General features: G+C 42.3%; 1 protein-coding gene across 2 annotated transcripts; it reads right to left on the minus strand.

Moving 5' to 3' along the window:
- Positions 1–300: 300 nt before the first annotated feature.
- Positions 301–23,642, minus strand: RUBCNL (rubicon like autophagy enhancer). Of its 2 annotated transcripts, none has more exons than XM_039716697.1 (16): positions 23,522–23,642; positions 22,719–22,827; positions 20,301–20,409; positions 17,469–18,134; positions 13,031–13,116; positions 9,763–9,973; positions 8,777–8,881; positions 6,678–6,720; positions 6,196–6,328; positions 5,644–5,789; positions 4,846–4,910; positions 3,464–3,702; positions 2,626–2,687; positions 1,552–1,705; positions 1,339–1,429; positions 301–865 (listed from the first exon to the last, which is right to left on the minus strand). In XM_039716697.1, the coding sequence occupies exons 2-16, from the start codon at positions 22,788–22,790 to the stop codon at positions 753–755; spliced, it is 2,295 nt and encodes a 764-aa protein (XP_039572631.1). In that variant the 5' UTR covers positions 22,791–22,827; positions 23,522–23,642; the 3' UTR covers positions 301–752. The 2 variants fall into 2 exon arrangements, with proteins under 2 accessions (XP_039572631.1, XP_039572630.1); XM_039716696.1 differs by lacking the exon at positions 23,522–23,642 and adding an exon at positions 23,423–23,476.
- Positions 23,643–24,925: the final 1,283 nt, after the last annotated feature.

Genomic DNA, 24,925 nt, shown 5'->3' on the forward strand with positions numbered 1-24,925 from the left:
TCTAATTTTCTCCAGTTCAAGGGGTTTTTTTACCTATGGCAGTAGCTAGTAAGAGATCTCCCTGCCTGTATCTCAGCCTGTGAGCTCTTCCATCTTCTTTTCTACCTCTTCCTCTTGAGGAATGAGGTGAGAGAGCAGCTGGCTGTAGTGTGAAGAGCGCCTAGCAGCAGGCCAAGTTAGCTCACCACAGGCTGTTGAACTGATGTGTTTAAAAGAAACTTAAAATTCATTGGTTCACAATAAGCATTTGCCATAACAATTTCAGATTAGCATCTGCCTAAAAGTTGCAGACAAGTCTTTTCTATTTATTGCAGAGCTTTTCAGAGAATGATTTTGTACTTCACCACTTTTTCCCCATTTCCAAAATTGAACACAGGCAAAGACTTCCAACACTCACTATCAATACATTATCTGTAAAATTACAAAGATGAATAATTTCTACATGAAAAAATACAGTATTAAAAATCTTACATCCAAGAACAAAACATAGCAACAAAAGGCAGCCCGAAAAATTAACATCCAGTCTGTCACTATTAAGATGAAACTCCTTTAGGGTGAGTTTTCAATGACAATAATAAAGTTGACGTTTGTCTTTTTTTTTGTCTTTTTTTTTTTTTTTAATTTTACCCCCCATAAAGGAGACATACATTAAAAACTGTAATGTCTAAAACAACATTATTGAACACTTAATCATGCATCCGAAGATTTGGCTCTGAGCATCTTCTAAAGCCAGCAGTCAGAGGAACCCAGTTTCACTGAGGCACCAGTGATGGAGTTTCTGAAAGAGTTCTCCGAGCTGAGATCCGTAGACACTTGGGGCAGCCTCCAGACTTGAAGCATGCTTTGTGAAAGCATGTTTTGCACTCTGTTTATTCATACAGAGTAGCATTTAGAGAAAAAAAAAATAGAATTAAAAAAATGAATCAACAGCTGTGCTCCTTGAATCGTGTTCTATCATGTACATATCAGCACAAAAGTAAACAGAAGCAGTGCAAGGCTGGGACAACCACCACCACTGTAATAATTTACACTGAATGCTGGCAAGATCTGATAAAACAGCTCTCTCATGCCTAGACCCAAAACATAGTCTCCCCCTGCAAGCATAACCATGGTCAGGCAAATGCCTGGTTTTGCTCTCTGAACCCACTGATACGGAACAGCTGCCACGGGCTGGTTTTCAAGGATGCATGCTGTCCATGGCTTCCAAATGCACATGCAGGTTTTCAAATATGCACGCTTTCAGTGAAGCTAGTTCTCAACGTTTAAAATATGTCTAAATGGTTTCATACACCAAAATTCCCCCAAGGAAGAAAGAAAAACATTCAGTCTGGAACATACCTGGGCACCTTTTACATTTGGCAGTCTGATATGGAAAGAGCAGGTCTGCACTCCGACAGAATTCACAGATAAACCCCTTCGCCTGACAGAGCTACAACAACAGCAAAAGGATTGAATTTAAATATAAGAAAAAAAATTATTTGGGAATGGCAGCAGGGATATTTTCTTGCAGTAGCAGCTGCAAGGACACTAAAAGCCCTGGTTTTTCCTTACCTCACAGGCATCTACATGAGAGGTGGAGCTCTTCAGAATATCTTTAAGAAGGGGCAGTAACTGCCCTCGTTTGATCTTCACCAGATCATCCAGTGAGAAGAGATGCAGCTCCTCTGTCAGATGGCTGGGAACTTGTTCAAATTCTTTCAGTACACTGCAAAGAGAAATAAAACCCAATTAAAGTTATAAAAAGTTGTTTTTCAAGTGTATTTCAAGAATAAGCATCTTTCACTTCTCTAGTCACATGGGGATTATACAAGACAAGTTACTGCTATCTACCTCCCCTTCCAATTTGAGATCACTTTAATAGAAATTGGAAGGTTTGGGATTTAGAATAAATTATCTGCTTTAAACATGCATTCCTCAAGCTTTGGAGTTGCCATACACAGTTACCCCAACAATCCTTAAATAATGTGTAAAGGGCACTCTCCTACCTCAGGAACAGTAGGCAAAATCCCATATAGTATCTAATAAAATAAGCCATGCTTATTTATTTGCTTTGCAAAGAGGACTTTGAAGTGTTTTACACTGCACAGGTCACTACTGGGTGAAACTTTGTTTGTGCTGAACAGATGAACACTGGAAATAGAGCTATTGGTCTTTATCACTTCTGCTTACTACTACTTTCATTTGAGTATTTTTATAAAATAAACTGAATTGAGCATTATGACAGATTCCTGGAAGAAATCTTTAAACACTCAAGGAACACACCTGTTAATTTTAAAAAGCCAACATATTTTTAAAAGATAAATATTCTCAGAGAGACAAGTATCTTTGACATTTTAAGGAGTGAGAACCTAAGAGAAACGGAACAGGAAAAAATACACACCTAACTAAAATCACTCAACATTTAAAACCAAACTATATTACAACAAACAGCTACCACATAAAACTTGTACTTCACTGAACATTTGCAGTGCAATAGGAGGTAGTAGGGATTTTTTTATTGGAGTTCTTTAATGTTCATATCAACTTATTTAAAACTGCACCCAAATGTCTCTAGAGAAGAAGGCTCTATAAGCACATAATGTATATTTTATTAAGCTATTTTTCATGCATAATCACAGTCCATACCTTTCAGCAAACCTGCATGTTTTCAAAAGCTTTTTTAAATGAAAAAGCTGTTCTTGCGCCTCCTAAAAGATGGAGGAGAAAAACAAAACCATTTTAAAATCAAAAGCATTGCTTTTATATATTGCTAAGTGAGGAACACCACTATTTGAGTCTGCAACCCTTGCAAGTACACCAAACCACACCTAAAAAAAGGGACTTCACACCTAGCATTAAACAAATGGATTTTCTAATGTATGAAAGCCAAAGGCAAGCAAAGGATAATTTTATTCCCTGACAAGTGAAGCAAGTCCTAATGCCAAAAATGGCTGCAGGTCTTGATGCATGCTAGACCCAGACCTGTGTAAGAACAGGTAAGCCAGGCAAACTCCTCAGCCAAGAAGGGAACACATGCCTACTTGGAGTCTTCAGAAGAACACTCTTCCTGAAGCTGTAGGAGGTACAGCTCTTACATAAGCCAAGGATGTTTCCCCGAATGGCCCACAAAATTAAGGAGTCATTCCAAAATTACAGAACTTTCCAACAGCCAAAAGCCAGGAAGATGCAAATATTTACTGCTGGAGACCAACTCCCTTATATGCATTAAAACTGGAAACCACTAAGGAAACAAATCCCAAAGAAAACAGGGCTAAGGAGACCTCTGGCACAGGCTGGAAAAACCTCTCTTTACTCCCCTCACCTGAGGGAAAAGAGGGCAAGTCCCAGAAGTGGTGACGGGATAAGTCAGAAAAAAAACAACCTTCCTTCTTACCCCATACACACATAGGACATCCTGCCCTAAGGACCTGTTCCCGAAAGTCTCAGACCCAGAAATCCCTAATAAAAAAAGTGCCACACTTACCCTGACCCTGTCCATTTCTTTACTTTTTGTGTAGAGGGTTTTGTTAATACACGACACATTGAAAATGGGGTGCTGCCATATGCTCTCCAGTAGGTGTTTAGAGAAGTTGCACACGTAGTATTTTTTGAAATCCCACTTTGAAAGTATTCGGGCAGGAATAGAAGACTGGGCATAGCTGTGGCAGCAGTCACAGAAGTACTTCCCCAGGTAGTCACAGTAGCGGAGTCTCCTGATATATTCTGCAGGCAGACAGCAATAAAATTCTGAGTATTTTAAAAACTTATGGGAAATAACTTTTGTCTGTATGCCTAGGCTGTCTAAATAACTCAGATCTAGTGGAATGAAGAGAAAGGGATTTTTTTGTTGTTGTTTTATTCTTTTCAGTAGAGGGTTTTATTATTGTGGTGAACACATGTACAAGGCTTGTACTTGGCATTACAGAAGAAAGCTTTTCTCATTTCCATTTTTGTTCAACTGATTATAATTATCAACATAACATCTTAGAAAAACCTCTGTTGCTTTAACCACAAAAGAAACACTATTTAAAATACACAACAAAAATACTTCCACCAATTTTGGAGTCATGTTCGTACAATACTTTTTCACATCAAGAGATTTGTGGGGTTTTTCCTAGCTATTACAGCATCTCCTATTTGCTCATCTTAATATGCCACTATAGATTGTTGATACTTTACAGGACACCACAAATACTGCTCTTATGAGCTGACCCAGAGCGAAACTGAAGCACTGCTTCAAAGATTTCTTAGGTAAGGTCTGTTTGTCAGTTCTGTAAATCAGTGTGCTTTCAAGCAGTTCTCACAAAGTATCAGGAATAAAACAACAACAACCAAAAAAAAGAAAACCACCCAAAAAAAAAAAAAAGAAAGGTTTTGTCATCAAGATCTAAAGAAACAAAAGGTTTTAAAGATTAGACACTCCAAAAGAACAAAACCACAGATCCCATAAACTTGCATACAGTCTCCAGAAAGAGACTTTTGGCAATGTCTAAATTGGCACAGGGAAAGAATTATTAAAAGAAACAACTGGACTATGCAAAACCAGCACTTTCCAGCCTGGAAGCTTGATTTTTTTGGTATCGTTTTTTTCTGGTTTATGACTGTTATGAATTTTTGTGGTTTATGAGAAGGACATCTATCAAGTATTGTATTCTGCATTGTAAGAAAAATTCCAGACACCAGCAAGATCCCACTGTCTGTTTTACTATTGCAGGCACATCCAACAATGAGATTTTCCTTCTAGCTCAGATAATTTAAAAATTTGGTACATCTCTGTTGGTGAGGATTATAGTCTGACTACAATACTGATTGCAGACCAAGTACTGCACTTATTAGGAGTTTCTTGCCAGTTTTGGTAATACTTACTGCTTTCTATTGGAGTTCCACAACCAACACACGTAAAGTTTTGAGCAGCTACCACTGCATCTCTCCTGTATACAAAGGCAAAAAGTTAGACCATTCAGCACCCAAAAGACAGTTTTAATTAACATCCTTCCTAAGTGCAAAAGAGCTAACACCGGCACCAGGGAGAACGTCCACCTCAGGAGCTGACTCCACCCCTTCACATGAAAAAGGGAGATTCTGTAACGCTTGTTGAAAGAACTAAATAATTTTCCATTTCTTAAGGTGGCATCAGTATCATAGGGTTTGGGCAGGGGAAATCCACATTTGCAACTGAAAAAGCAACTGCACCTGCAGCAACACAGGGAACAGCCAGTTTACTTACTGTCTGCACTTCATAGCATTTGAGACAGGGTGAGACAGGCATTTCCTCACACATGACCTGCTGTCTCCCCCCACTTTCTGAAAACCAGTTATCCATAAAATACTACAGGACAGCAGGGAAAGAATATTGTCCAGGTAGTGGAGAATTTCCCAAAAGCGAAGTACACTGCCACTATTACACCAAAGAGTATGTGTATTATCACACAGAAAATTGTACATGCTGTGCTCATCAGGATGTGCCAAGAGAGGGGAAAAAGAGGCCATCTGTTTTCTAGTGAGGCTGGTGACAAGACACTGCAGAAGGCTGTGCCATGCACCAGCCCTAGACCCGTTCACAGATCATCTGCACGTGCACTAGATCTGTTAATCACCCAAGCTCCTCCATCAGCTTTCCCCATGCTATACTAAATGACAATGCTCAGATCCCTCAAAACTTACTTGACTGAAGGATGAATATTAAATATAATCTGTGATCTTGGTGGAGACCAGCCAGAAGATCCTCTCAGCTTGGATATGATCTTTATTTCTTCAGCCAGATTCAAACTGGACTCAAGTTCTCTTGGAATCTCTTCTTTCAACACGGACTATTGGGAAAGACAGGCTCATGAAGATAACCATTCCATCAACTGGACATATGTTAAATGCTATAGGAGATGTTTATCTCCCTTTATACTCCAGTATTTTAAAGTTCAGTTTTCACCTGCATGTAGTCCCCCCTCAAACTCCCTCATATCAATCCCATAAGAAAGGATATCCTGGTTGTTCACAACTACATGTTTTAAGTGTGCTGAATTTTGCTGGAGAGAGAAGATATTTTCTAAAAATTTAGATAAAGTGAACTAATAACCTTTAAGCACTCATGTGTATTTGTTTTCTTTTTTTTTTTTTTAATGTAGCTTCCTCCTTTTCCTAGCAGTGAAGCAGCTGCAGTAAGACCATGATTATTTGGGGAACTGAATAAAGAGCTCGTTGTTTTCAGATCAGACTCACTCTCTGCTTAGATGAGCTCAGGCAACCAGACAGCTGAACTGCAGAGTCTGTCTGCAACCAGTATTTTCTGAAAGCTCTGCACAACTCCTGGGCTGTTGCTTCAGCAGAATTGCTGCCTGGTTCAAAAGATGATCTGAAAGGTAAGGAATACTGTCAGTAAAAAATAGCAGCATGTCATCAGCATCTCCACTGCCTTTTCTGCACCCAGGAAAAGTTTTCTCCCACTCCTACCCTCTTTCTTTGATACACCCAGGCCCTCGAAGAGCCACAGACAGCACCCTCCAGCAAGACTAAGGGACCAGAGAAACACTGCTAAGCCAAGCACCAGAGACATTTGCTGTCAAGCAGCATTCCTTCCCCTTCCTTGAGAGGGCCCAGTTTACCACTCCCACAGCATTCCCTGCCCCAGCCAGAAGAACCACCAGAAAGCTGCTCCAGCAGAAAAGGTAGAGCCACGGTGCTATTACAGTAAAGATACACACCTTTTATCAGGGGCAACAGACAGATTTTCAAGGTCTTCAAGTTCTGCAGTAAAGGAGAAAATTTTATCAAACCACTTCAGAAACAAAGCATCTCTTACTCAGCATTATTTTAAAAATACTTTCTGTGTTACCACAGTGTCAGTTTCAAATATATTCATCTTTCCAACACCCTTCCTGGATGTGGGAAATAACCTCAGCCCTGGCTGTAAAACAGGCATAAGGAGTCTTATCTCCTCTGCATATCTCTGATGTGATGAAGAATATTCCCTAATACCTTTGCATCCCATCATCACCATGAGCCTGCCTTCAAGAGCTGAAAAGGTAAGGAGAGACTAAGTGCATGCAGGTCAAGGTCCAGACAGAAGTCAGTCAACAGCACAGAGCCAAGAGAGGCCACATTAGCTTTTTTGGACATTAACAGCTGTTTGGAGACACCAATCACAAACATACCAGTTAATGCTACAAACATGTTAGTAACAGGTGAGCAACTAAAGGACACCACTTCATTATGTCTACATAGACACAATATGCTTATGCCAACAAGGTGTTCACATTGGTAGTGTTAGTTTTGACCATGCTTATTGCTCTCAAGACAAATGTTTCCCCATTTATACATCTCAAAGTAACTCTCACTGCTAAGGAGAGTGGTCTTGCAGTCTACTGCTAGTCTTTTGGGAGTGTGCTCTTCATTTGTAGATCAGAGAAAGATGAGAGGAAAAAATAAGTCTCTAAGACCAAAGAGAACAGTAAAAATCCATTTGTTATCAGGAAAAGATAAAACAAAGGTTAGAAGTTGCACAGGCCACTTTTCAGGGTTTCTACTTCTGTTTGTGTAAAAATCAGAAGCAAACCTAATGAAACTCAGAATGTCCTAAAGAGAAGCAAAGCACATATAAGAGAACACAGACATTGTGCTCTAGTCCTGAAGCAGAGGGAGAGGCTGCCTAAAACTGAGTCAATCTGTTTCATTAGGAAGTTATCATGTCCTAAATTCTCTCAAACAGTGCTCCTATAGCTGACTGAGGTTGTGCCAGTTTCACACTTTCTTCATGCACATTCCTTTGGTTTAATCCTTAGACATAATTTTAGTCCCTCTGTTGGGTTTGCATGGCAAGATTTTGGTAGCAGGAGGGGCTGTGGCAGTGGCTTCTGTGGGAAGCTGCCAGAAGCTTCTCCCAAATCTGAGAGCCAATGCCAGACAGCTCCAGAATGGACACACCACAGGCCAAGGCTGAGCCTGTAGCCATAGTGGTAGTTTCTGTGGGACAACAGAGTCAAAATGGGAGGGAAAAAACCCTGCACAGTTGCAGCTGGAGAGAGATGTGACACTGAGGTCAGTGGAGAAGGAGGGGCAGGAGGTGCTCCAGGAGCCAGAGCTGGGATTCCCCTGCAGCTTCTTATGCAGACCATGGTGAGGCAGGGTGTCCCCTGCAGCCCATGGGGATTAATGGGGGAGCAGAGATCTCCCTGCAGCCTGTGGAAGAGCCCAGGCTGGGGCTGGAAGATGCCTGAAGGAAGCTGTGACCTAGAGGAAAGAAGCCCATGCTGCAGCAGGCTCCTGACAGGATGTGTGGGAAGCCCCAAGAGTTAGAGAAACTGGTAGTGAAGTTTAGCCCAGGAAGAAGGGACAGGTGGGGATGAAGGTGCTTTAATATTTGATTTAATTTCTCATTACACTATTCTGATTTGATTTGCAATAAGTTAATTTCCCCACATTGACTGTTTTCTCTGTGACAGTTTTTGGTGAGTGAGGTCTCCCTGTCCTTAACCAACCCACAAGCCTTTTGTTCTGATTTCTCTCCCCTTCCAGTGGAGAAAGGAAGTGAAAGAGTGGTTTGGTGATCACTTGGTGTCCAGCCAGGGTCAGCTCACCACACTCTCAAACCAGCAAAAATATTCTTCCCTAGACACAAAATTCTGCAGCAGTCTGATATTTCTGCATGTGTTCTAATAAGGAGCTACACATACATAATTGTTTCCATTTTCTCATGTTATTTCTCCCACAATAACATCTACTAAATCAAGAAAATTCCCAAACAATGAAATAGATTCAACCAAACAATGTACCTGTTTCTGCAGTTACAATTTGAAAGTCTTACCAATAATTACATATTCATCCTCTGAGTCACTGTGGCAATGAAATCTGGTGACCTCATGATGTGATGGTAGATGCACCGGGGAGCTGACAGGCAGCAAAGCAGAGCCTGCCCAAGATAAGGACAAGATCAGTTAAACTTTTCCAGCATTTAAAAGTAGCTGCAATTATGTTTACATTTTTCATCACTTGCCAAAATTTGAGCACACAGAGTGCATTTATAGAGCAATTTTAATTGTTTCTATACATACACAGAGCAGGCCAGTTCTTGGGAGTCTGTCATACAATTTGTCCCTCAGTTTTCTCAGCCAGAATCTTGTAGAGATAAACCCAAACCTTTTATATTGCCAGTGGTCTCTCCACTTTTCATGTCCAAGAGCACAATTCATTTTTCCACAGATGTTATTTAGACCTTAGACTTATGATTCATCCCTAAAGTCTGTACTACTCAATAGACTAAAATCTACTTGAAAATGCATATGCTGACTCAAGTATAATGATGCTAGGAGTATTTATTATCTTGCCCTAAACTACATGTGAATGAATACTCTGGGGAGTCTCACTCAAACCAATTGCACAGCTTCATCTGCACACTGCAGAAGCAAACACAGAAGGAAAGAGCCAAATGTCAAACTACAAAAAAAAAAATTAAGCAGAGAGAGAAAACCAGCCAGCTATAGGTATGCTCTGTGCAGAGTCATGCTTGGCTTGTGGCATTTAACCCTACATTTTAATTCTAATGTAAAAAAATTATTATAATTAATAAAACATAGGTGTGAACCACCTATGTGGTGGCAAAAGGAAGTATGTGACCTACAGGAAAACACTTGTGGCATAATGATCCTCAATGGACCCAGCTCTCCAGAGACTCAAAGAAGGTCACAGAGGATTTGGTTCCAAGCAATGTCCCAATTTGTTTAGTATTTTTTTGCACAGAAACAAACAGCAAAGCCTTTCAGACAAGGTTACATTATAAATTAAGTAACTTGCCTTCATAACCACTGTCTGAAGAGGTAACAGAAGAATCAGACTTCTTCACTCCAGGGTAAGAAGATAACTCTGAGTCAGTGTGATAGCTGCCATCTGATCCACTTGTCTCCTCCACACCCCAGGACTCTGCTTGTTGTTGGCTTAGGATATTACATTTCATTTTTTCTAGTGATGCTATAATCATATCTGCGACAAAAAAGTGTGCGTTTTCCTGGGCACAAGATTGGAACGCTCATTAGTAACAGCATATCTGATATTTAGTTAAGATGAAGTGAAAGGTATCGTTTCCCCACCACGCTTTTTCAACTCTATAAATAAAAATGTAAACCAGTCTGACCTTTTATTTAAACTCAAAAAAACCACCCCAAAGGCAATTCAGGAACAATATGCAAAAGGCAACTGCCTAGGTAATTGTCTCACCCTTGATTATAACATCCAATCTACTTTATCTTACCCATGTATTAGATAAAAATGAACTTGATTACATGACTAACTGGTGTATATGTATGCATTTCAGAGATGCAGTTTTCTAGTTACACTGCATTATTTAGTATGCAAGCGTGCATCCAAGTAACCTATTTAACATGATTTCATTTCGAGTCAAAGTGTACGAACAGTTTTGCACACATGCTAGCTGGAGGGGGCCAGAAGCGGCAAGTTTTGAATGGAGTGCAGATCTTCAGGTGGTGGGAAGTACAGGAGCTAGTAAAATGTTTTCATGTGTTAAGAGTTAGGGCAGTGAGGTGGGGAATTTGCAGTGATATAGCTTACATGGCCAACTCAACACTACGTAGAAAGTCTGTGATAAGAGTAAGTGGGAACCTGGCTCCCCTGGGCTTCCCACTGCCTTAAATAAAAGGTAGCTGTTCCAAAGCTTCACCGTAGCATTTCCAAATCAGACAACATTTCCTTGTCATGTCTCTTGCCATCTTGCCTGCCCTGGTCACCCATTCTCTAGGAAAAGGGACCACTGAGACATACACACACACCTGGGGCTCCTTTCCTAATATCATTGCTGTATCCCTTGCTTTCTGAGGTCTAACAGAGCATCCCACCAGCCCCACCTGAGCTACTGCTGATGGCCTGGGCACAAGTCCAACACCAGTCTCAGCTCAAAAGTGGACACATCGTGGAGAGACAGTTGTACTCAAGAACCAGGGGGGTAACCCAGAGACACCCAGGATACTCTCAACTGCCATGTGCAAACAAACTTTCATCTAAAAAGATACGGCTGTATCCAAGGCTAGAGATTCTTGAGTGCAGGATAATTAAAGCTTTATAAAAGTGGCTTATGCTCAGAATCAACATCAGTATTCATGATAACCCCTCAACTTGTATGAGAACATGAAGAAAGACATCAGTGTTTCCGAATAGCTAAATCTTAAGGAGCACAACAGACAGCCTAGCTTTCTTACTGCTCACAGACAAATACACATAGACAAGATTAATCTCAGCATTAGAGTACACCCAAGTCCCTGTGGGTGTTTGGAGAGACTTATCTTTTTCCTACCACTAATTAATATGACTTGCTTGATGTACAGTTTCCCCAGAGACAACTTTAGGAGTCCAGGAGTTCACTATCCTTCCATTAGCAAAGAAACAATTTAAAAGCCTTTTTTCCTTTTGGGAGTTCTCCTACTTTGAAGATAGAAAAAGTCTCAAGTTAGTGTCAGAACACAGCCTATCAGCATGCCCTGCTGATAAAAGCAATTAAGAGTGTATCTGGGAGAGCTGCACTGCAAAACATGAAACAGAACACATGGGCTCCTGTACTCACAGCATGACTATCAGCTTTCAGCTCTGCCTACTGATTGCTCCCTAACCCTACGAAGCAGAACCAACTCAGATGTGACACACCAACCTTCTCATTTCTGTCCTCTCCCACTAACATCAGTGGAAAGTCCCTTTAAGATTATCTGACCCATTTCCTTCCTGGCACACAACTACAACTTCAGGACCTACTGACACCACATGCACCTTAACTTTCAGTCCTAAAGTTGAAAGAGATTATTTCACAAGCTAAAAGTATTTGAAGTTTAGTGGGTTTTTGTTTGGTTGGATTTTTTTGTTCTTTGGGTTTTTCTTAAAGATAGCCTTGCTCATAATGGACTGAGCTTTTGCTATCTTTTAACTTGTAATCACATCAGCCCCCAATTTCTGCACAGCAGTAGTAGCTGATAAGATCTTGCTTCACTCAATACTCAGATTGTGGTTTCTAATCCAGATACCTGCTCACTCGTCTCCTGGCGTCTGAAAACAAATTACTTTTGTTTTAGGTCCCACAATAAAGACGGAGAAACATTGTCTCCTTTCTGAAACACCTTTCATAAAAAGCAACGCAAAAAGCTAGTTCAAGTTTGTTGAGTTTTGGTGTGTGATTTATTGAGTGGGTTTTGTTGTTTGAAATGCACCTTATGGATGTTGAGAGCTTCAAACCAAAGGCAGAACTTGCTCCGCTGGTAAAACAAGTGTTGTTGGCCCAGGACATGGGACCACATGCACACAGTCCAGCAAAAAAAAAATCTTTTCTAGGCACATTTTTAAAGCTCTTTTATATTAAATCCTACTCATTACAATCCATTAACCCCTCTTTCTCACTGTTGGAAAAGATTAACATTTAGCACACAGAGTGTTATGTGTGACAGCTTTAGGTCCTCATCCCTATTTCTAGGCTTGAATGGACTGCCTATCTAGCAACACACCTAAGACAGTTTGAAGCCCTTACAAAAAACTGCTTGAATTAGTGCAGCTCTTACAGTTACTGTGCTTGGTATTCGTATTGTAATTCTTTGAAAACAAATCTCACATGCTTATCATAAGCACACACAAAAAACCCCCATCCTTTCCCCACCTTTTGATAGTAAAAGCATGAGGTAAATCTCATACATATGCATGCCGCTGCAACAACTTCTATGTAACATATTATAATGCAACTTTAAAGTTACTAACGTTAAAATTTGCTTCAAGGAACATGTGGGGAAATGACTGAATGAAAAGCAGAAACACACATTGTTCCTGTATATATTTTCATTATTTAAAAATAATTAAAATTATTTCATTAATGGGTCAAGAGTAGAAGACAAATTATGAAACAGGCACTCTATGTTTGTAGGTTCACCCATAGAGGGCAAGAAGAGGGGAAATAGAGTATATGTAAAGATTAGTACATCTATCAGGAAGTTCTTTTATTGAGAAACACCTCTCGTCATTTGGTTTTGCCACAATAAAACATAAAGAACATTATGATGCTAGTGTTTGATGTCCTCACCTTTTCCACATCCTCTGGAAGCATGCAGACGTCCTGCAATGAACGATTCAAGGGTATAGCACTTATATTCAAAGGACAAGTAGAACCTGAGGGTATAACAAGAACTTTTTATTAGTTACTTCTTTCTCTGTAGCTCCCACGATGCATGCTGGGACTTCCAGAAAGAAAAGCAAGGTTTTCTTCCCAAAACTCAATATCACTGGGGCTGGAGGCTGTGGTAGAAGCTAAGGCAGAGAAAAATGTGAGAAATACGCTGGCATTTGACCTATTCTGGCAACCTGAAGCATGAACATCAACTACCAGAGAAACACAGTTTAAATGCTGTCCTGTGACAGCAGCACTGCACTCCCACACCAGTTCTCTCCAAGCTACAGCCTGAGCTGCTGGGGACAACCACAAACAGAACCTGAGGCTGGATTTGCAGCGATGCTCTGCAGCTGGCAGCACAGCCAGCTAATGCTGCACTCTGCTCCTTCACAGCTACCAGAAGAAACATAAATCCCACTGCTGTCTGGGCATGCAGAGAGATGCACCTTAAAAGAGTCCCCATATCACTGCTGATATTGTGTTTGGAAACATTAAATTTGGAAAACATTTTGCCATTATGTTTCCATACCCTGAGGAAATCTCACTCTTCCTTCCAAATGTAGCCCATACTGAACAGTAGTACATCCATCTGTGGCACTAGCCACAGTATTCCCTGCTTCCCAGAATTGCATTTTTCCTCCTGGTAGTCTCTGATGAGTATGCGAAATAAATTTTATCTCCTTTTCCCTAATAAGAACTTCTCACTGTACAGCAGAGCACACATCGGTTTTTACTGGTGCCTACTACCTCTTCTTGGACCTTGAACTCACAGTTTCTGTTTCACCCCCATAATGTTTACAGGATAAAACAGACCATATGTGGTGGAAAAGGGCCACCACACAGACACCAGTTAAAGCCTTTGCAAATAGCACAGCTTAATCAATGGCTTTTTATTTTTTTAAAAACACCCTTCCTAAAGTGGTTTAAAAGTCACAGGCTAAGAGGTTCCCACAAAATATGATTATAACTTATGCAAAACTTTTCTCCAACTAAGGGGACATCAACTCTCAGGCCTAGTTTGGATTGTTTATGTTGCTGTAGTTAGAGAAGCCACGTTATGCTGCCCTGAGCATCGATGACATCAGCCTGTAAAGTCAACACTGCGCTTGAGCGGAGCGACACAGATGGAGAGTTTTTGTACGGCATTATTAATACCTCCATTGTGTATACCATGAAGGAAAAACGGAAAGGCTGACAATGTGACTTTTCAAAACACATTTAATGGCCTAATTAAGTTATTTTCATTCCTAGCTGATGATTCATCTTACTAGGTAAGCTCTGTAGCTTGATAATAGACTACATTCTCCTCAGTTAAGATAACAAATATTACTCTCTAAACTAAAAATATTAAGCAGAAATAAGGAAATGGGAAAATTATTCCTTCTCTTTAAAACATAAGACCTAATTCATCTCAAACATAATTTTGAAATCTAATGGGAGTTTTCTTCTTTGCTTACCTCTTGCATCCCACTTGCATCTTTAAGTACAGAGAATGTAAAAAAAGCACAGGGAAGGAGCCCAGCACATCAAGCAATAGGATGCAATTCTGGGTCTGATGCAGAAAAGTTATCTAGTTGCCCTTTTGCTCCTGAGCTCTGTTGCCTGGAGGCTGCTGGGGCTGGGGAAAGAGCTCTAAGAGCCAGAGAAGGAAGTGACTTTGATGTACATAGGGGTTAAAAGCAAGAACAAGCTTGTGAACTCAGTGACACACCAGCCACAATAAAGCCCCCAGAAAACACTAAACTCAGTCACACACTCTTCATTAACAGTAACAGAGCCTTTTCAAAAGGTTGAATAAGGGCCATTCTCTGGTGGCCTCAAACATACAAACAAGGCCTAGTAGGAATTTCAGGGGACCAGCAGAAAATCCCACTAAACAAAAATTATATTCAAAAAAAAAAAAATCTGATTGAAATGATATTACATAGTTTTCTTGTACCTTGTGCATCCCTCAGCAATTCTCCTGTGAGAAACCATCATCTTTAAGCCAGCAAGTCAGGAAATCCTATTGTGTAATACCTGACCTTAAATTAGGCATTATATTTCTTCTTTTTCATTTTGCTATTCACTTTTCACATCCTCAAAGTGCAGGAGAGAATGAGACCGCATTACCCAAGCTACCCAGTAGCGAGTTAATGGTTAAAAGCAACAAGGAATGAAGAAATGCAGAAGTTTTCACTTTGTAAAGAAAAGGCCTGAGTCTAAGGCAGACAGAACATGCAAAGTGTCAGGATGGTCCTGCCTCCTATGAAGAGTAGCTTTTAGTAAAATCAAGGATGCTCTTCAGTCACCTGGCTGCCACATTCCTTGCTCCCTTTGTTTTCTGGAGAGCCAGCAGTGCTACTACCCCAACACAAGCTTGTGACACATGCAACTCGTGCCAGAAGGTCGAGTCACGCACGATGTATTTGTCCTTCTACACGTGCCTCGCAGTCCCCGCTGACCCCGAGAGCCTGGGCTGTGTTTTCCAGACCCAGCTCCCCAAACACGCGTGACTGGCCTCAGCCAGCCCCAACTGCAGGGTGCGGTTTCCTTCTCCCTGCTGGGCACTTCTTGAAGGCACGGAGCCAACGCAACACCCAGCAGAAGGAAACAGCCATAATCGTCACATACTAACTGATGACAACAGCCTGTCCCAGATGACAGAGGTGTTACTAAGAGCACGCAGTCCTACAATGGCATGTGCCTGTTTGAGACCTTGCTGCCAACTTAGACCTTGGAGGAGTTCTGGGTGAATAGCTAGAAAGGATCAGAAACTGGAAGTGGAGGTTAGTGAAGTGTCACCGTTAGGACTACTACTGACCAAAGGGAGGAGAAAACACCCAAATCAAAACAAACCAACAAAACCTAGACATTGTGTTATTATTTTATAATACAAAGGCAGGATGAACACTCCCTGTTCGTTGCCTTTATTCCAGCAGAAAAATCAGACCTCAGCTGCAGTATTTTTCTGAAGCTCATAATCTATCAACATGGAATCAAGAGGGGTTTGGATTGGAATGGAAGTTGAATATCACCTTGCTCCAAACCCCTTGCCATGGCCAGGGACACCTTCCACTACACCAGGTTGCTCAAAGATCACTCACTAGACAGGTTGGTCAGGACCCCATCCAGCCTGGCCTTGAACACTTAAAGAGATGGGGCATCCACAACTTCCCTGAGCAACCTGTGCCAGTGCCTCAGCACCCTCATAGTAAAAGATTTCTTCCTAATATCTGGTCGTCCTTCCCATTTGATAAGACCCCCTCTAAGTACTGGAGGGCTGCTACAAGGTCTCTCTGGAGCCTTCTCCAAGCTGAACAACCCCAGCTCTGTCTTCATAGGAGAGGTGCTCCATCCATCTGAACATCTTTGTGGCCCTAAGTTAAGTCCTTAGTTGCCACTAACATCCTTTATAAACAAACTGAAAAAGCTTCATCTTGCTGTACCAAAGGCTGCTCCTGTCAATATTAGGTGTTAAACAGGAGGGAACTGTTCTGCTGCCTCAGCCAAAGGGCAGGAACCCCAGCCTGCAGCCCAGGAAGGCTGGCCCACCTCATGGAGGCACACACAGGCCCAAGGCCAGGCCAGCTGCTCCCCCAGCCATCTCAGGGACACGTGCTGAACATTCCCACTGAACAGCTCCTCACCTACAGGCCTACACTGCCCAGAACCCCCTGACACTGCAGGGACAGGAGGCACCCTGCTCGAAGAGCACCCTCTGCTAGCAGCCCTCAGCCAGTCCTCTTCACAAACACATGGGACTATCCACATGGCTGGAAACTGGTGAAAGGTATAAAGAACCTGTTCTACATCAGATGGGGGTTTGTGTCTCCAAAAGCTCAGGGGCACTTACAAAGGAGAACAGGAAAAACAGTCCTACTCCAGAACAAGCTAATTTAGTCATAATAAACTGGATGATAATGCACTGCTTCCAAAACCCCAGAATCCAAGGGTTCCCTCTCCTCCAGCTGCTGCCAAACACAACATGACCCCACACCAATGAATTACTACCCAATGCCCAGATCCATGCTATCTGCTATTGGGAAAAGGGTAACAGTGAAGACAAGATAAAGCTGGTAGAAAGCTCATCCAGTGGATGTTCTACATTTCTCCCAGCTCAGCAACTTCTGTATTTTATCTACAGTTGTGTATTAGAGAAGCATTTCTTCATCCTGAGAGATGCCTAAGAGTGAGCATCTCCCATTTTACCAACCACCCCTCAGCTTCTCCTTGGTTTTTAAGCTCTTTCTCCTCTCTCTCCTATTTTGAATGACAGCATCTGTCTTATTTGCAATCACCATAAATAAGGCCTGTTTCAATGACAGCTCGTTCCAGAGATCTTACTACAAAAATGCAGCTGTAAAGTTACCTGTTGGATTGACTGGCTCTGACTGGGAAAGGCCCCTGGGAGAATTGTTGTCGCGGCTGCTGAGAGGTGCAGGCTCCACAGCATGAGGGTATTTCACCAGATCTGCTTTACCAACTGTTGAATCTGAAAGCAACCTTGTGAAAGCCAAGTCTCTCTCAGGGGAGGTAGAAGATTCTTTTCCAGAATGCACAACAGCGGATGTGACGGTGCCTCCTGTTAACGTCACCTGGGTAAAGCAGTCACGCTTCAGAGGGGACACGCTTGAAAGAGTGAAACCATTCAAGGAGGAAGCAGCAGGATCTCCATCAGTATAATGGGGACAAGAGAAAGTATCCAGTGAAGGTTTGGAGGAATCACAGTCTGTGTTGTTCCAACATGCCCGGGGCCTGGTAAACCGAATGTCTGTTTGTGTACAGGCAGCACTGTGATGTGCAGAATCACTGTCACTGTCATCTTGGCTGTCCCCAGTGCTGCTTTCTTCCCACTGCTCCACATCACTGTCCAGATGCTCAGCTCCCTGCATTGTGCTCTGCTCCAACACCAAAGAGGGCTTCAAACCAGATGCATTTAAAACAGACATGAGAATGTCTTTGATAGCTTCAGCACTGCCTGGGTATGATCCAAAACTTCCAGCATGTCCAATCACTGCTGGCCTTGAAGATTCATCTGTTCAGAAATTAGAAAAAAAACCAAGAGGTTAGGAAACAATATTAAGAAAAGGTTAATACACAACATGAACAAAACACATAGTATTTTTTACACAGGTGGGAAGACAGGACAGCTGAATTCACTCTCCACTCTCTGCTGTCTCTTCCTGCAAGACAAGAGGTTAGGAAACAATATTAAGAAAATGTTAATACACAACATGAACAAAACATAGTATTTTTTACCCAGGTGGAAAGACAGGACAGCTGAATTCACTCTCCACTCTCTGCTGTCTCTTCCTGCAAGAAATCTCTTGCTTTCTGCACTCAGGAAGCAATTCTGTCATTGATAAAGGCTAGGTAATAAACCAACAGTAAAGTATTCTGCTGCTATCCAAACACAATTAGCTAAGACTTTAATGGTGACTGATTGTCAGTGTGCTCAAAAACATCACTGTCCTACAAAACAGGATAACAAAACTATTACTGGTACAGGTACTGATCCTATTGCCAATAGAAGAGAAGATTACATTATAGTAAGTCACATGGAAGACCAATAGAGCAGAAAGAGTAACAAAAAATACACTCAGTAATACAAGGTCAATGTGCTTGTGTGTTTCAGTTCAGTCAGACTGGAAATGGCTAAAGTAAACTTCAGTTCCATTATTCATGGAGTGGCAACACTTGGCCAAAACCATAACAAACCTCTGTCACACCAAGATCATTATAATGCCTCTGAAAGAATGAAAAGCACTGCCAAGGTCCTATGTGATCTACTACAAATCTTAGTTTGACAGAAAATGAAAAAACTGCTTTTAATGGCAGACATAGCATCATTAGCAGGACACAGAAGCGTGCACCACAACCAGCAGCTTTTGAAGAATAAACTGAAGTCCTGTACCTCGAACAAAACAAACAAAAAACCCAAAAACAAACAAAAAACTCTCAGAGGAACTGCCATAATCCAAGTAATTGAGAGATTAGACACAAAGTCTATGTTCAAGAAGAAACCATCAACTACTTCAACACAATGAAGTTAACAACTATCTCCTTTGGGGAAGATAAGTCAGTTGTAAAATCCTAAGAATAAAGACAATCAAGAAGAATCATTTCCAGGACAAAGAACTCCTAGTTAGGACCACGAGGATTGTTAAACACTGCTGGTGAAAAAAGCAGTAAGTCTTGCAGACTCCAGACTTTGCCCAGAGGTTGCTCTCCTTAGACATATCTCATTGGAAAACAGTAAACTTCTCCATGAGTCTCCCACCTGGAAGCCTGCATGCAGGCAAACAACATGATAAGAAAGTTTACTAATGAAGGGATCAAAACAAAAAACCCCATGTATGTTGGAACAGCAAGTCCATATAAAGATGAGTGCTCATCAAGAAAAAGCTGAAAAAAACCTGAAAACATCATGTATAACAGAAACTGCAAGAGCTGCTAGCAAAACTATCCTAGTAAAGCCAGGTCAAAATCAGCCAGAGTATGTCAGTAATAGGGATCAGTCACCTGCCACTTACCAGGACAAAGCTCTTGCAGAAACAGAAGCAAAACTGCACATTTTACTGGCTACACTTGCAAACAAACATCTTGCCAATGTAGCCAGCCATGTCAATATAAGGACAGGAATGGGAAAATTAAAAACTAGCTGACTTTCAAACAAATACATTTCAAACTTCTCAGGGAAAGAAAGATACTTAGGTAACTACTGACATTTCAATTGCACAGGAATACCTAAATTTGGGCTGCAAACAACATCTTCTCTGTGCAAAACATGTAGTGTTATAATCAAAAAATCATAACATTTTATGGGCTGAAAGGGGCCTGAAAGATCATCTAGTTCCAACCCCCCTGCTGTAGATGGGGACAGCTTCCAGAAGACCAGATTGCTCAGAGTCCCATCCAACCTCACCTTGAACACTTAAAGGGACAGGGCATCCACAACTTTTCTGGGCAACCTAATCCACCCTCACATGCAAATGTCGGCATTAACTAAAATGGCCAAACTACCATTAAAAGACAAAAACCACCCATATTTGCAAATTGTATCTTGATGTTGTACCACCCTCAAAGCCAATAAGCAAGGAACCCTTTTCACACAAACTAGACTTGTGTAGTACACACAAACACCAATAGCTTTTGCTAGCACTCCAAGCACCAGGAAAACTCCTGAGGGAGGTGACATTACCTGAGAGAACAGAGATTTGAGGTGTCGGAGCAAGGCAGCTAATCCTCACCGAGGGATTTGAAGAACACGCTGAGTCGGTGAACGCCACCTTTAGGCTTTCGTGGTTTAACTATAATGAGAACAGAGAGGCAGACAATTTGGTTATAAGATAACAGCACTCTGCTAATGATACCCTCAGTCTCACAGTCATCCCAGCAGGAAGAACACTTTTCTGAAGCCTGCTGACAGTCACCTAAGCACTGCCTACATTTCTGGCTGCCTGCAAATCTCCCCAGAAGCAAGCACTGTCTGGAGAGCACTCATATCTCAGCTCTGCATCTCTCATTTCACTCCAGAAGGCAGGTGACCAAAAGAAACTCTCCACAACAGAAGGATTAAACACGTGCATAAGGCACAAATGAGACGAAGTGCTGAATAGGATGCCTGTGTATGTAGCAAAACAACAGCAATGGAGTGGAAAATAATTCAAGGAATCACCAATCTGTATCTTGAAGCCTTGGCCTATTTAGAGGTATACAAGTTATAAGTTAAATCTATGAGGATCTAACTCCACAAATATCTGATCCATGTGCTGCTTTATCTCCCAGATCTAACAACTGGAAGCAAGTGTGGTCATGTCACCTAATTTGATAGAACAGAGTACACGTGGTTCATATCAGCAACGTGACTGACCCAGCATAATGCAAGGGGTGACACAAATAGATAATACTTGACCTGGCACAGAAGCCTGCCAGTATAAGCTGACCAAAATTCTGAAAGCATTTGAACTGCCGGAGCAGGTTTATACCAGAACAGCACTTCACTTTTTGCAGTCATGATGCTTTCAATTCAGTATTTCTACCCTCAAAGCTGGATTTACCATACTGTCAAACCAGTGCAAACTGAACTAGGGAAGCAATTTAGTGCAGCTACTCAGGAGCTAATTCCAAAAAGAGATTATGATACACGCAGGACAATAAAGCAACAGGTATCCTCCCTAAGCTCATAAATTCCTTGTGACTACCTAAAATTTGTCCCCCCACCTCCCTGCTGCCTCAAGTGTGTAATGGACCTGCAGAGCATATCACAGAAACCAGGGAAATGAAAGGGATGCCCTGCTCTGACATGCACATCATGGTTAAAAGGCACTTAACCAAGGCATTGTGCTTTACCCCTAGATCAGTGAGAATGTCTGCACATTGAAGCACAACCAGGACTCCTCTCACCCTCCCTTGAACTCTGTGATCCCATAAAAGAGAAGGGAGTTAAAGGTGTGCTGTCCTCCACCACCCGGGTTGTTGACCTCTACACTTCCTATGTAGAACAGTGAGGTGACTCAGAGTACAGCTCTTGTCCAGATACCCTTCAGACTCACGTAAAGCAGAAGAAATTAAAACCCACAGAGAATTTCCCTTTTAACTGAAGAATAACGTTTCAAGCCAAAAATTGTAAGTTTAATTTAAAATATTTAGCATTTGATTATGTCAGTGCTTAGAAAAATACTCTTTTCAGTATCTGCTAGTGTTTTCTATTTTTCCCCCCTCTGTACTACTTTAGAGAAACTGGCATGTAGGCAGGCTTTATACATATAAATATCAAATGGTCAAAATTGTTTTCAATACAATTAACAAACTCTCAGCAATTAACAGATTCTACCTCTTACAATGCAAGTATCACAACTGCCCACCAAGATAAATACAAGTACTTTATCAGTAAGCATAGCTGTTAGATGCTGAGTTTTAAGACTTTTTGTCTTTGTTTTTAAACAATGCTCCCATCTCTCAGTTCTTATCAGAATGGTCTGAGAATTGAGGTACGATTTCCATTTACTCTCCAGATGCTACAATTTCAACTACATCTCAGGGGGGAAAAAACCATGTAACTGTCCCCTCAAATAACAGCAAAAAAAAGAAAAAAGGCGATTAAAGAGCAGTGATAAGGAAATACAACAACAACAGAAGCACAAGGAAAGCACAACACACCGCCATAACAAAACAAAACAAAAAAAAATTTTTGACATCTTCCTACTATAAAAGTAGTGTGCCTTTTCCTCCCCTACCTCCAATATCGGGACTGTGTTTCCCAAGTTAACTCTACCAGCATTTAGAAATAACTTACTACGTCCACTGAAACTAAAAGCTGGTTTTTGATCCAAGACCCCCCCCGAACTAACGAGCACACTGAGTGGAAAGCACAAAAGCACAACACACTGCCATAACAAAAAAAAAAAAAAAATTGAAGTAGTATTAAAAAATTTAAAAGTAGTATGCCTTTTCCTCCCCTACCTCCAGTATTGGGACTGTGTTTCCCAAGTTAACTCTACCAGCATTTAGAAATAATTTACTACGTCCACTGAAAGTAAAAGCTGGTTTTTGATCCAAGACACCCCCGAATTAACGAGCACACTGAGCCATCATTCACAAATCTCCCTTGCCTCACCTTCTCCGAGCAGGGGTGCTTGAAGACTTCTGCTCTGCTGAAGCTGGCGAGCGCTACTGTATGGAGAGACATGATGGGAAAGCTTTCATTTTTCGGTGTTGCTAAGTACCTGGAAGAAACAGAGAGAGAATTGCAGTCACCACTACGTTATCCGCGTTTCTCCATCTGTTTTGCAGACTCTACAGTTAATATTCCGAACTGTTTTCCGTCCCGACTTGGCATGCTTATAGGAGCTCGCCGAAAAGCAGAGCTCAGCAACAATGGAAATGTGCTTATAAAAAGCTCCTAACTCAAAGACGGGGGATCGTTTGTTTGCTTGTTTTTTAAGTAACACAACAGCATAAGAGCAAGATTATTCCTCGTGCATAAGAGCAAGATTATTGATCAGTGGTCCTTCAGAGTTTGCTGTAAAAGGAGGAAGAGAGGGAGCGGAGTGGGCAGCAGCGAGCTCCGTGCTCCGGCTCTGCAGCAGAGGCTGCTCCCCGCACGCCGGCTGCCGGGAAGGGGCAGGGGCTGGCAGCGGCGACGGCAAACGCCGGCGATGTCCCCGGCACGCCACGCAGCCCTGCTCAGGCAGGGCTCTGCTGCCATCACGGCTCGCCAAGCGCTCAACCCGGAGGGAGACCCCGGCACCTCCCGCCGCCCCAGGCAGGCGCCGCGCTCCCCGCCAGGCACCGACCGCCGGCCGCGCTCCCCGCTCCCACCTGCGGCCGCCGCTCCAGCGCCTCCTGCCCGCCGCGCCGACGATGCTGAGGCCGCCTCCTGCCCGCTCCACGTCCCTCCCTCTCTCCCGGCCCGCCTACCCTCCCTCCCGAGGCGGGGCCCGAGCCAAACGACGCCGCACAAATCTAAACAACCAAAACAACCTCGTGCCGAGGAGTAGCGCCGGGGCTTTGCGCTTGTCTGGGTTGGAGAAAAGGAGACCGGCGACCTCGTTGCTCTTTGCAGCTTCCTGAGGAGGGGAAGTGGAGAGGGAGGGGTTGAGCTCTTCTCGCTCAGCGACAGGACGCGTGTCCTAAGTTTACACTGGACACTGGGGACTGTTTCTTTGCCGAGAGGAACGGCGTTCCTGGAGGTGGTCAAAGGCCCAAGGCTGTCCGCGTTTGAGAAGCACTTGGACAACGACCTTATCAATATGCTTTAACTTGGTCAGCACTCAATTACTCAGGAAGTTGGACTGGGTCATCACCGTAGGTCCCTTCCGAATGGAAGAGTCTATCCGACAACCAAACCAACCCAAGAGGAGTCACCTGGGAATGAATGGAGGGTGTTCTCTCAGTCGGTGTGAGCTGGGGTACAGTGAAGCTTCCAGGCAACACATGCAGGCACAACTCAAGAATCAGCTGTATTTGAGGACTTGCTAACTGGCCGATTAGAAGTGACAGGTCCATCCTCACTGAGCCTTTGGAAAAGAACTGAGCCACCTGCCAGGCTGGTCTAGGAGTCAGCTGCCCTAGCGGGCTCAAAACTAGCAAGTTGTAGCTCCTAGTAGCCAGTCTGAGTTAAAAATAGAGTGAAGGAATGCTGAGCTGTATTTGTGAAGCTAAAAAAATTGCTGATTGTTCATAAAAAGCAAAAAATATGTGCAGGAACTTAGGAAATCGCAAATCATGAGGAAGTGGGAAGAAGATAGAGTCCAGATGGTACCGTGCAGAAATAAGTAGAAGCAGTAAATAGAAAACAGAGCAAAACAGAGCTGCAGCTGAAAATGTGGCTTTCAGATGTTCTGGAGTAATTGTCTCCTTTTTAAGCAGAAATAATGATGTAGCCAGTAAATAGGCCAGTGCAAATGGGCTGTGGAAACTTAGGAGGAGCTGCTCACCGTTGCCTGAATTTAGTCTAGATGGGGCTCTAAGCAACCCTGCTTATCCCAGGGGGCAAATGATGACTTAGCCAGTAAATAGGCCAGTGGAAATGCGCTGTGGAAACTTAGGAGGAGCTGCTAACCACACTGCACCGTTGCCTGAATTTAGTCTAGATGGGGCTCTAAGCAACCCTGCTTATCCCAGGGGGGGTTTGACTAGATGTCCTTTAAATGCCCCTTCTAACATAACCTATTCTATGATTCTGTGTTATCCTATGGTGTGAGTTTCAAAGTCCCAGATACAGAATGGTAATTTCACATTATTATTTGTAAAAATAAATTCTACTTTTGAGACATATTAATGTCAGGAAGGGCAGGTAGTAAAATGGAAGGTTATAGATTT

This window comes from Passer montanus, unplaced genomic scaffold, assembly GCF_014805655.1.
Source record: "Passer montanus isolate IOZ18808 unplaced genomic scaffold, ASM1480565v1 scaffold36, whole genome shotgun sequence".
In the NCBI taxonomy this organism is placed as follows: Eukaryota; Metazoa; Chordata; class Aves; order Passeriformes; family Passeridae; genus Passer; species Passer montanus.